The sequence below is a fragment of the Papaver somniferum genome, chromosome 8 (genome assembly GCF_003573695.1).
Source record: "Papaver somniferum cultivar HN1 chromosome 8, ASM357369v1, whole genome shotgun sequence".
NCBI classification, from domain to species: Eukaryota; Viridiplantae; Streptophyta; class Magnoliopsida; order Ranunculales; family Papaveraceae; genus Papaver; species Papaver somniferum.
The window spans coordinates 150,052,048-150,065,624 of NC_039365.1; the positions used below are offsets into that span (position 1 = coordinate 150,052,048).

The following is a 13,577-nucleotide window of genomic DNA, read 5'->3' on the forward strand; positions in this document are numbered from 1 at the left end:
TTCTTAAGATTAGATCTTCGCTTATACTCATTCATTGAATGAGTAAGATAACTTTTCTCAACTCATTCAACGAGCGAGGCCACTTGAAAAAAGTACTGTTCCAAGAGGTGTAAATTGGGACGGGCCAGCACGTTTATGGCACATCACGTTACAATTCGATCACGGCACAACACAACACGTGACCGGACCAGCACGGGCACAACACGTTTGTTTAATGTGTTGTGTTGTGCCAGACAAATAGGCACAACGGAACAACATAGCACGCGACACGTGTTAGTACATGACACAACACAACACAACATGCAAATAAAGCACGCCACATCATGCGTAAAATACTACACGATACATCACATTTGATGCATATTTCACAAAAAAATTATTGTTTTAGCCAATTTCTGACACTTTATTTTCATTATGCTAATTTATTTCTGTAATAATGCATCTACTAACTAAAATATCTCTAAAATATTTATTTTAGAGAATATAAAATAGGTGTGCTAGCACAGCACAACATGACACATCACATTTATTTTTCTGATACAACACATCACGGTACGCCATTTAGCACAGCACAACACGTCTGAATCTCTGACACAGCCCAACACAACACGCAGCACGCTAAGCACGTGACTTTGTGGGCTGGGCTGTGCCTGGACGGCACGTTTTACACCTCTAGCTGTTCCTACTTAGTTATCTAAATTCCAGCGCCACTGGCCCACTACCCAATCCCCCTTAATCACCCGAGTATTATAGTCTCCCTCAAACAAAGAAATTGATTGAAACCGAAAGCAATTGATTGAAATCTGATTATAGTATGGTATTGAGTCTCTTTAAAGGTGAGATACCAATTTCATACAATATCTTGGAAGCCTCGCCGAAATGCCAAAAGGCTGCACAAACCACAAGTAGCCGAAGCACTCAAACATATGACAGTTACAATTCCAACAAAAATAATCACAAAAGAAACGAATATTCATTACAGAGAGTGGTTGATTTTTCCTGTTCTGTGGTACGTTGGCATGGTAAAGTGCTAGAAGCCTAGAAGTTCATTAGAGCAGTTCCTATGGCAATGGCCAAACCCATTCTTTTGTCAGTCAGGTGGATGGCCAAACTAGGTTTTCCATTATGGTAAAGCACTGGGCGTTAGATCAATAGGCGTGCGATCTAGGTAAAAACGCTGGCGCCCACAGATCGAACTCTGGCATTAGATGGAATGACTCTGGCGTCAGAAGAACTAACTCGGCGTTACAAGGTATATCGCCGGCGTTTTTGTTTCTAACGTCAATGGGTAGTTTCTAAAATTCGAATTTCACTTTTTCCCTCTATAAATTACCACCATCTTCGAATAATTCACTCGCACCAAAATTCACTTGAATTTTCTCTTCTAAAAATGGCTGAAAAGCACTTTTTGGCGATGCAAAGCTTGAAGCTGTTGTTTCTAAGATATGTGGGAGTTTTAAAAAGATTGAAAATTGTAAAAGGGAAGTGCAAGCTTCAGAAGTTGCTCCAAGAAAATGTTCCGCTAAAAGGCAAAGAAGAGCTCCAGTTTTGAATGTTAACAACAAAAAAATTCAAAAACAAAGGTGAAACTGTCAAAGAGCATGTTGAATGGAAAATACGTCAAATGAAGATAAACAGGAGGCCAAAACTTGTACTTGATTTTTATTGAAGTTTTTACTATTGTCTAAGTTTATATCTTGTAAAAGAATTGGCAGTAATATCAATGAATGAAAATGTCTATATTTTAAAATAGATTTCCACTTCAGATTAAGTTAAATTTATTACAACTTATTAAACTTGCAAATAACATCAAACTACATTTTAATAAACCACAACAAAAACATCAAACTACATCAAATCCAGCGACATTCTCTCTGTAAAGTTCATAGCATTCAAAATGCCTAAACTCTCTCCCTCTTTCTTCGGTAAACTTGGTCTGAGCGACGGTTTCCAGTTCTTCGGTGGATAATCCAGAATTGCTACGATGAACCATCCACAATACTTTCGTATAATGTTTGACTTCATGAGTGATGAATGCAATTCTTAGTTCTAGCCTCTTACTGTTTCTTATGGCTTCGTTCCGCGATGCTACAAAATGTCCCAATACTCTTTCCCATATATTGTCATTGTTCATTAGTCTCGCCATACGATGTAACCAACATCGAACAAGATCAACATCTTCTTCCATTGTAAATTCCGGCAGCGGCATTCGAGTGCAGTAACGATGTGCTTGAGATAGACCATCTTTTAGAATTCTGAAACACGCTTCGTAACGAAAAGGCTTACCGTGAGCTTCCTCCCAATTATCAAGAGCTGTTTGGATCACTTCATCTTCAGGTATACCGCTGAACTTTTCTCGATCAATTTCTTTTACCAGAGCAAGAAATGGATGGACTGCAAGCCTAATAGAATGAAAACGTGCACACAATCGACGAGCATCTCGGTTTCCTGGGATTCCCGCCAATGAGACGAACACTGAAAAACGTTCTCCCAAATAGAACTGTCATGAGAAATAACAACACCAGCGATTACCCTATGAAAGAAATATGCTTTGCATAGAGTTATATCCTCTTCTTGAGTAAACTTGGGACCACGATTTCTAACAGACATTTCTGCAAAGGAGGATAAATGTAGGAAAAAAGAAGAAGAAGAAGAAGAAGAAGATGTGATTTTGGAGATGGGAGGAATGAAATTTATAGGTCGAGAAAGAAAAGTTTGTCGTTGGAAATGGAAATTTAGTTGTTGGCGTTTGTAGTAAAATCTCCTGCGACTTTCCTTTGAGCGCCCGTTTGAATTACCAACGCCTATTTTCTATTATAAATACATCACTAGGTTTTATTCTAAACCAAACCAACCAATTTCTTTCTCATCATCTACCATGTTTTCTAAAGGCAAACGAAGCAAATATTATGTGTCGAAGCAAAAGAGGTTTGCCCATTATGTTTCATGGATAACCACAGTCTTATGCAATGTCCTTGGATGTATTCAAAGTGTCCGTGGTAAGGTTGTTCACGCATCAAAATGGTGATTGAATCACAACCGGAAAAGCTCAGGTATTTGCAATGTCAAGATCCCAATTGTCCAGAGGAACCACATATGCTAGATGATGCTATGGATATTAAAGAAGAAGAAGAAGAAAAGATTGCAACACTCTGCAAAAACTTCAAACTTAAAGCCAAATTGAAGAAGGAGTTATTACACTGCAATCCTTGTGGATGTGGAGATCACGAATACAAACATTGTCCACAGAGAATCAGTTCATGCTCAAAGCCCGGTTGCAGGACTTTTATGCATTTGCAGACTTCATCTGAAGAAGACACATATGGAAGGAATTTCTGGGAATGTCCCATGTGTTTTTTGGTGGAGTAGGCTGATTGAAATTGTAGGACAAATCGATTCACTATGGTATTACGTTATTTAATTTGTTGTTTATTTTGTGTTATTACGATTATCTAAAACCATGCATCAATATCAAGTAATTTAAATTTTTCCTGGATTAAACATAGCACCATCAATTTCATAAATAAAAACATACTGCATTGAACAACCACACCATACATGAGAATAAAAGAATACATCAGATTAAAACAACTACTACATAGGCGGCGTCAGTTCTCGGCGGGTGGTGGAATTCCTAGGGCGATGTAGGGATCGTATTTTATGAGCACCCTAAGAATGTTGAAACAAGCATGGAATTCGAACTGACGACCGCAGTGAGATGCTGGCCATATCGCTAGAGTTATGGGTTCCACTTCATGTTCGGCTTCACCGTAGAGCTTATTTTTGTGATTCTCCATTAGTTGAGCTATGAAATCCGATACATTACAACTAATTACACTAAAACGATGCGCCCTGAGAATCACGCCCATTAATGTTCATCGTTTCAGCAGTGAACATTTCAAAAACTTTCTGCTCAGAACGTCGATTGTGATACATTCCTACCGGTAGCAACATCAGCGGCAATATCTTGTGTTTGAAAAACATAGCTCTGCAAATAGCTAAATCCTCTTCTTTAGTGTATCTAACAGAACAAACTCTGGGAGGCATTTTTGTAGATGATTTGAGAGGGAAGAATGTGTAGAATGTGTGAATTAAGAGTTGAAATGAGGAGTATTTATAGATTTCAAAAAATGTAGCTGTTGGATCAAAGGGTTATGCAGCCGTTCAGATTGAGTCGTTGGCGCCATAGTGACTGACGCTAGATTTATTGATATGGACACCGGCGTTATAACTGAAGACGCGCGCTGGAAATAATAACACAGGCGTTATTTCTTCGGACGCCAGCGTAGGAAGCAATGTCGCCCGTCTTTAACACAGACGCACGCTGGATGTTACGACTCAATGTACAAACCAACAGATTTGATGATTTGAATATCCATTTTTCATGTTTGATCATGCCATAGTGGGAATAAAATGAACAAACTCTGAGTTTGCAAGTGCTAGTAATTCTATAATTTTTATGGAGTATTTTATAAACAAAAGAATTTATATGTTCTTCTAGAAAAATGGAGCTGAGCGAGGAACACCTTTTCTTTTCGATGGGATTTTCTAAAGGTAGTGTCACTGTCAAAGGCCCGTTCAAGGAAGCTGCCTTAGTAGAAGTGTAATCATTGCCACATGCTCGTTTTGATACGACTATGGTGTTCGAATAGGAAATGTTGGGCTCCTTTCTTCGTCAGAATTCACTGATACCTGAATCGTACAACCCCCAGTGGACATAGATGGATGGAGAAAAACCAGAAGGCAAAATCGGGCGCAATCGCTTTATATCTTCTTTTAGTCGAGGTTTCGCCCTGCACCATGAACAAGTGGGCAATTATAAATGGTCTTTCTAGTTTGGATAATTAGTTAGCCCACATCCATAGCCATAATAGGGTGTTTGGATTTAGTCCGCTACTTGGAAAAATTCACGTCTTTAGGGTTTTACTCCTGTTATATATAGAATTCGTGTTTCATCTCTACAGAAGAAAAAAAAAAACCTAGCCGACTAGAATATCACTTCCCTTCCCCAAAAAAGAAGAGATCTAGAGATGACATAGAGAAACGTTTTCCGTGTGCTGATCCTGTCATTAGGCGACATAACTTGTTTTCATCTCTAGTGTATTTTTGTTTATGTTTTCTTTTCTTTTTATCAGATTTATGAGTTTTTTCTGTTAACCAACTTGCTCATCATAACAATTAGTCCGAGTTCCTTTAGATCCACTGAAGGACTTTCTTTTGGTTTAATTAACGTGCTCTTTGTTAAACGATATAGCTTTAGTTTTAGATACGAAAAAGTTGTTTGATTTTGATAAATGGTCTTGCTTACCACCATATCAGTTGATCTCTGTAGTGATTCTTGTAGTTATTTTTTCCCATGTAAACAATAACTTCACGCGTTCGGAAAAACTATTAGAAATGTAATTTTTTATTTAAAGTACGGAAAAAATACACTGCTAAATACCTTGTTTCACATAAAAGGCCTAAGCGGGGGTTGAAAAAGGCTTTCATTGCACCCGGGTTAGATGAGGGAGATGATGCCGTAGTGTTCTATCCAGTCGAAGAAACAATTATTAAGATGACGGTGATTATTACTCAGCTCAGTCATGATTGTTATCGTGAGAATTGATATGTGCTATTGAAAGCGTTTTCCAACCCCCACTCAGTCCTTTTATGTGAGACAGGCGTCATTAGCAGTGTATATATGATTCTGTACTAAAATTATATATGATTCCTCTATTAAAATTACAAATGATCTTGGAAGTGAACCTTTGCAGCCTCACTAAGCGGTGGTAGAAGCTCATGCAGTCCGCTCAAGATTGATTGACGACTCCAAATCCGTTGTCAAACAGACTTATTCTCAACTCAAGTCACAGTGGCTTTTGGGTGGTAATATCATCTTTCTGTAAAGAAGCTTTACTATCCATATTTTTTGGGATCTATGTTTATGTTTGCGTTTTTTTTTCCTTTCTATTTCGGTGGATCAAGTATGGAAAAAATGCACTGCTAAATACCGTTTCTCACATGTGTGGTTTAGTGGGGGATGGAAATGGTTTCCACTGCACCTTTGTTAGACAAGGGAAACGATGTGGTGTTCTATCCAGTCGAGGAAGCAGTTATTAGGTGATTTGTATTCAGTTTTGGCGTGATTGCTGTGGTGAGAATTGATGTGTGCTATTGAAAGCTTTTTCCAACCCCCACTTAAACCAGTTATCTAAGAAAGACATTAGAGTGTACTTTTTTTCCTACTTCGTCAACAAAGTAAAGAAAATAATAATTCTATCTATTAATAGTTATAACTGGTGATGGTTCTTAGAATTTCTGTGTTTATTTCAATATATGCTTTCATTATGTATTTAGTAATTGAACCTTCCCATAAGCAGCGATAGAAGCTCATGCAGTCCGATCAAGGTTGAATGACGACCCCAAATCCGATCAAGTTTGGCTGGTAAGTAATCATATGTCGGTAACACTTTACTATTCATACTATTACACTGTTTGGGAAATATGTTTATGTCTGCAATTATTTTTACTTTTTCTTTTTTTTTTTTTTTTTTTTTTTTTTTTTGCAAACAACAACTTCCTTCAATTATTTTGAAATAAGATTTTTTTTTCTTTGTTTTTTTATGGAGAAGAAATACACAGTTAAATACCTTTTCTCACATAAGTGGATTAAGTGGTGGCTGAAAATGGCTTTCATTGCACGCGGGTTAGATGATCGAGGAAGATGATGTAGCGTTCTATCCAGTCGAGGAATCAGTTGTAAGGTGGTGATTACTGCTCAGTTTTATCATGATCGTTACGGAGAATTGATATGTGCTAGTGACAGCCTTTTCCAGCCACCGCTTAGTCCAGATATGTGAGATAGACGTTAGCAGTTGTATTCTTTTCACTACTTCGCCAACAAAGTAAAAATAGATAAATAGCAAATTTGTTTCTCAAATATATAGAACTTTTTGCATACACTTTTAAATTCGTCCAAGGGGCGTTATTTTGAGGTTTTCTAGTTGTAAGTAGGTTAAAGAGTTTTCTAGTTGGTAAAGAGTTGAGCTTTATAAGTTTTCCGATTTCAGTTGTAAATAATTTATATTCTAATGAAATGTTTAATGAGTTTCAAATTCTTTATTATCAATAATTTAGAGATTTAACTCTTTGTTGTTTCAGATTCAACTGAATTATCAGCTGAATCAGTTCCCATTTTTTCCCAATGTGTTGTGGTGATAGTTTCACCGCAAATCTTAAGCTGTGTTGCATAATGAAGCCAAAAATACCCTTTCACCTACAAATGGTTTACTTTTCTAATGCCGAATTCAGCTGAAACAACAAATGAATAAAAGCTACTAATTGAGTTACCAATTTCATATCTTGGAAGCCTTACTGAAATGGCAAAAGGCTGCACAAGCTACAAGTTACCGAAGCACTCAAACAGATGACAGTTACAAACAAAAGCCTACGAGTCCATTCTCATTTATCATTTGCAGCGCTAGGTAATTCTATAATGTCTATGGATGTGAAAATATGGAGTATATATTTTACAAACAAAAGGATTCGCATGTTCTAGAAAAATGGAGCTCTGCGAGGAACACCTTTTCTTTTTCGATGGGATTTTCTGAAGGTATGGCTCACTGCCAAATGCTCGTTCAAGGAAGCTGCCTTAGTAGTAGTCCTCATTGCCACATGCTCGTTTTGATACGACTTTGGTGTTCGAACTGTAGGACTGCTTTCTTCATCGAAATTCACTGACACCTGAATTGTAAAACTATCAATTGAATAAGAATACATGAACATCTCAAGTCTTATGTATTTACCTGACATGCAATGGAACAGTAAGTACTGTTACTGTAGGGTATGAGGACTCGTTTGCAAACCTCGCATAGCAGATCGTCTTTTGAAAATCTTGAAAGCCAGGAATTCAGATGAGTAGCTTTTGCACCATTGCAGGCATATTTCTTCAAAGTTTAATGAAAAAGATCACATTACAGAAAATATGTAGAACTATGGAGAGAAAAACCCCAAATTGCTCACTAAACAATGCAAACCTCGTATAGTTGATCGATCCTGTCTTTTGAAGATTTCGAAGGCCAGGAATTCAGATGAATAGCTTTTGCACCGTTGCAGGCATATGTCTGCAAAATTTTAATGAAAAATAATCGCATTACATAAAAAAAATAAAACTATGGAGAGAAAAATTCCCAAATCACACTAACCTGTGAAATAAGAAATAAGAAATAATTTCAACATGAGAACCATAATCAAATGTGATTAACTTATAGAATAAGGAAGGGGATAAGGAATTAAGAGAAAATTAACCTGAATTTGTGAACAATCAAAGAATTTTTTGATGTCGTCAAGACGAACAACTTTTCTGAAAGTGTATCGACGAATCCGAAGAGATTTGTGAAGACGATGTGGTGATGAATTCAAACAATGTAGACAAAGACTCATCTTACAATCAATACAGAAATAGTTCCTCCCGTTGTATTTCAAATCTTTGGTGAATAGAACAAGAATTAAAGAACTCAGTACTCACTAATTTTGTCACCCAATCTTGTGTTTTTTCACCCTGCAACAACCAAAGCAAAGAAATTAGGTTAACTTTTCTTCATCTAAAAATCTAAATCTGAGTAAATCACACAAGTTTTGATCATTTAAAACTCTAAATCTTAGAAAAAAAAACACTCACCTCGCCATTCTGCGATGATTTTAGAGATTTAACACAATTCAGAGATGAATTGAAAGAAAATCAATCACCAGATGAGAACTTGTTTAAGGTTATGAACGGAAATTTTGATTTTGAGAGAGAGAGAAACGAAAAAAATATGAACTTTTAGACTGTCATTTCAAGGGTTTGGCGGGAACTGTAAATGGAGCCGGCCCAGGCGGCCCTAGTAATGGTTTCCGGAGAAAGTGTGAGGGGGCGCCTCTAACAAAATTCGTACTGTGATAATAAATTTTACCCTATATGTCTTCCAAGGGTTTCATCAAAAGTCGATATAACCCAAGCAGACCAAAATAAAGAAAAGATGATGAGAGAGAATTTCTGAACCCTGAACCCCTAGCGAAAGCACAAAATTGAGCTCTAATGGCTACTTCTTCTTCTTGGTCATCCTCATTTCTTATCAAACCTTCAAATGTGATTACTCCTTCTACTAACGTGCGCCATCAGAATGTCAATTTCTTTAGTCCAAAACCTTTTCCTCTTTTGAACAGAAATGGTTCTTCCACTAGACTGTTTGCTGCTTCAAAAAAGAAGACTGAAGAGATTATAAGTGCTGTTAAGCAAGTACAGGAAGAACGAAAACCATTACAAGAAGATGAGGAAGAGGTTGAAGAGGATTTACCATGGATTCAAGAGAAAGCGTTGGATGTAGTTGAGTTTACTGGTTCAGTTACTCAAGCTTTACCTGGTCCTAGAGTTGGTCAAAGTAAATTACCATGGCTTCTTGCTGTTCCTTTAGGTTATTTAGGGATTACGTTTGTTATTGCCTTTGTTAAGACTGTTCGGAAGTTTAATTCGCCTAAAGAGAAGAGACGAAAATTGGTAACAATCTCTCTCCATTTCTTTGTCTATTTTAGGGTTTTGTAGAGAAATTGGGATTTTTAGGGGTTTTATTGTTGTTGATTGATGACTTGTTTTGAAATTGTTTTATATGGTTAGGGCATAATTGGTGAAAATTTTGTTGTATGCAGGTGAATAAGAATGCTTTCTTATGCATATCAATAGATGAGTTGTTTCAGAAGGGAAGAGATGCTGTGGAACCATCCAGTCTCAAGGAGCTTATGCAAAAGGTTAGATATAAACATTACATGTGAATTTGAAGTTGTTGGTTTGGCTTGTAGTAGGGCATTGTTATTGTGGTTGAATATTATGGAGTTGATTTGATATGAGCCATTTCGCTTGCTGTTAAATAAATGCAAGTTAAATTAGAAACAGTGTAACACATGGTGGTATCAAGTTAGGTTTAATGGTCAGTTGTTAAGCCTCTGTTAGTTATTGGTGAACTTCCTATATTGCTGGTTAGACAGAAGGAGGTGACGATGAATGTTTTGTTGGGCTGGTATATATCATATAATGTTATGTTTTGTCATACGTTGGGTCAGTAAGTCATGTGGGGAAATTCTGGAAGAGGAGCGAACAAATGATTTGACCGAGCTGAATGGTTGGATGAAGCTTTGAACAAATCTATGACGTTAGGCATCTGGAATTGAGAATTAAGATGTGCAATTAGTGATCCTCTGTGAATTATCATATGAAATCTAGAGTACTTAAGGATTACATATGGTATACATCGTGGGTCAAAAAACTGTCTCCATGGGTAGTTTTTTCTATCTCTTAACAGCACTCATATGTTACATGATGGGTTTCCCCTTGCATCATTACATCGCATTTTGCAGACTTCTTATAGTGGTTCAATCTATCAGTTATTTTGCATCAGTGTACGTGATAGTTGATTTCTACAAAATGAAACGAGTCCTTAACTCATGTTACAATGAGTGTGATCACCATTAGAGATGGTTGCTCGTACGGATTCCTTGAAAAATTTGATCTGATTGGAGCATTTCCCTCACTTTAGACTATCATAAGAAGTATGCAAGGTTTTCAATATATCCAGTTGGCAATGGATGCTATTAGATTACACAACAACACTTTTTCCTATATTCTGGTCCCTATCCCATTACATCCACTTTAAGTATTAAGCTATCCTGGATTTTTGTTTTAACTCCATTTCATATGCGTCTTTATTCATTCGCTACTCTACATCCAGACAGGTTTTGGAATGGAGGAGATCTTGAGGAAGTATGTTAGATATGCAATGAATGAAAAGCCCTTCAACCCGGATATGGTAGCTGATCTAATCCAACTCAGAAAAGCTTCAATGCTGAATGATAATGAGGTTGCTGAAATTCTAAATGAGATTTCAAGACGAATTGTACGGGACAAAGGTATGTAACTGTAGTCTGATCCGCTAATGTAATTCTTATTTAGTATTTCCCTTTTCCGCTATATTCTCTGGAAGGCTAAATCATCTAAGATGCACAAAAGCTGTTAGTTTGTTGGTACTCTGTGATACGCTCACAGTACGTCGCTGTGAACATGTTGGTGGGTCTTATCAAGCAAATTCTTCATTGGAACATTACTCAGCCTAAGTGACTGCCTGATGCAAGAGATCAGCTCTACCCTCTTTTGTCTTAAGTGCATAGTAGATGATATCTTCCAATTATTGTTTGGCAATTCCAGTCTTTCGAACAGGTGTAGTTAAGAGTATTGATCTGATTAGCTGCCAGTGTCACTGCAATTAATCATAGGAAGCATCAGATATTTGGTGTGATCCAGGTAGAGTGCTTTCTATACAAAAGCACAAACTGAATATAGTGACTCTTCAAAATCTGTAACAGGAGATATGTGCTCAAACTTAGGCTTAAAATGACTTCTGCGTAGTGGGTACTTGAGTAGAGTTGGAACTTGGAAATAAGAAGACTTCTTTTGTTCGGTGTCTCTTATAGGTTTAAGACATTTTTGCGATTTATGAATACAGAATCCTGTATCAAATGACGCCTCTTAATTTGTCAAATGGAGTGCATGATCCAAAATAAGCAAAGACAAATGATGATAAGTGATTGATCTGGTGATCTACTGTAATTGCTCCACAGATGCGACAGCTAACATCTTTACTATGCCTTTTCAGGTCCTGTTGTCATGGATATTTCAGGATACTCAGAGAAGGGTTTCAAGAGAAAACTTGCTGTGCAGGCCCTTTTTGGGAAGATTTTTTATCTATCAGAGGTAAATGGAAGGATTTAATTGCATTATGTGTTTGCAAACATTGTTTTTTTTTTTGTTCCTGTGTTTTTCCACATTGTTTTCAAGTATATGGTTTATATGATTATTACACCATTCATTTTTTGCTGCTATAATAGAACTTTATGGTAAAGATTGTACGGGTCTGACCAGCAGTTGAATGAAGCTATGATATTAAAAGAAATAGTAGGCCTAATTCTAATTTTGGCACCCGAAATACTAAGTTGCATGGTGATATGCTATATACGTGTAAATACAGAATCGGGGATAGATTGATTGCATATCATGTGCCACAAGACACTTGGGATGAGTTTACCAAATGATTCTGTATTCACAACAAAAGGAGATTGAAACAAAGGATTTGGCGAGTCCTAACTTCTTTTACATTCTTGCTTGGGAGCCTGGTTATTATTTTCAGTTATGAGTTTTGGTGAATTCTATACGTTTGATGAGATGTGCGGCTTTGGTGTGTTTAATTGATTATACTTTTGTTGTGTTTACAAACCAGCTACCGGAGTTCGGTTCGAGGGAAAGCTCCTTGATCATAAAGGACATATTTGGTGTTACAGAGTAGGCCTCATTGAATGAACCAAGTCTTTTACGTCGTGGCCTCTTCTGTCTTTTCTGATTCCTGTATATTTACCTTTCCTGTTGCTATGCATTATCCAGTGAAGATGCAATTACTCTCCGAACACATACTCTGTCTGAGGCTGGGGATGTGGAGTCACTGCAGAAGATGCTTGGAAATTCGAATCCTGAAGAACCCAATGAAGGATCATCCATTGCTTCTGATGATTAATGTGTAAGATACCTCAGATATTCAAATGCAGGGGCATTAGTGGAAGATCAGTGTTAGGTTTAGCTTGATGTTCCTTTAGCGAACCGTCAGCAACATCATCTTCAATTTACTTTTGATTGTATATACTGATAACATTTTGGTAAGTCTCTTTCCCCTACCCTATACTCAGTAACATATGCATTTTTGCCAAACAAGCAGTGACTATTTTACCGGGAGATTTAATAATAAGAAAAAGAGAAAGATGTAGCCAAGGGGTATGGGAAATTTTTGCAGTAGATTTGCAGATTTAATCAAGTAAGCTGATGTTTCTTTTCTTTTTCTATTCTTTTTAAGTTTTCTTTCAATGAATGGCAAACCTATAGCGTAGGATATCTCAGTTTCAGGACTAGGAGTTGCACCACCGCATCATTAACATGGCTATTGGGATGATGTTAGTTATGAATTGAATGTCCTGACCAACGAAATAGAACCCTGACATTGGTTTTCTTATTAGACCAAAGATTCCTAGCCACCAAACCCCACTATGGCAGTTGTAACTGATTAGTTGTTCCCAAGCTCCATAACTATTCTTTTCTGTTTGTTGATTGATTAAAAACTATGCGTGACTGATTATGTGTATAATCATTATCTGAATTTTATACTTGGCTATAAGCATTTATATTCTTCTGTAGTTTTTTTCAACTTAGTTTCTTCTCAGCTAGGTGTTTTATGCATAATTCTAGACATAATTATTTGTAAGCTTGTGAGATAAGAACATTCATGAATTAGTTTTGGTCACTAAGAAGACAAAATCAGAGGCAGATTTCATGAATCAGGGATTTTATTTTCTCAATCTTAGACTATGACAACCCAAATTACGAGAAGTTTAGCAACATGTATCTTATTGAGTTATTTCTAATTTAAACAAACTAGAAACACAATCATGTTGTTAAATCATGTTTCCTTGTTCCTTAGATTTTTCCTTACCATTTTTAATACATATTAGTTGTGGATTTCGGC

At 36.8% G+C, this 13,577-nt stretch overlaps 1 protein-coding gene across 1 annotated transcript; it reads left to right on the plus strand.

Annotated features, from left to right (window-relative positions):
- Window positions 1-8,982: 8,982 nt before the first annotated feature.
- On the plus strand, window positions 8,983-12,853 carry LOC113303485. Its single transcript, XM_026552518.1, has 6 exons — window positions 8,983-9,520; window positions 9,670-9,768; window positions 10,746-10,923; window positions 11,667-11,764; window positions 12,288-12,349; window positions 12,449-12,853. The coding sequence occupies exons 1-6, from the start codon at window positions 9,062-9,064 to the stop codon at window positions 12,576-12,578; spliced, it is 1,026 nt and encodes a 341-aa protein (XP_026408303.1). The 5' UTR covers window positions 8,983-9,061; the 3' UTR covers window positions 12,579-12,853.
- The last annotated feature ends 724 nt before the right edge of the window (window positions 12,854-13,577 follow it).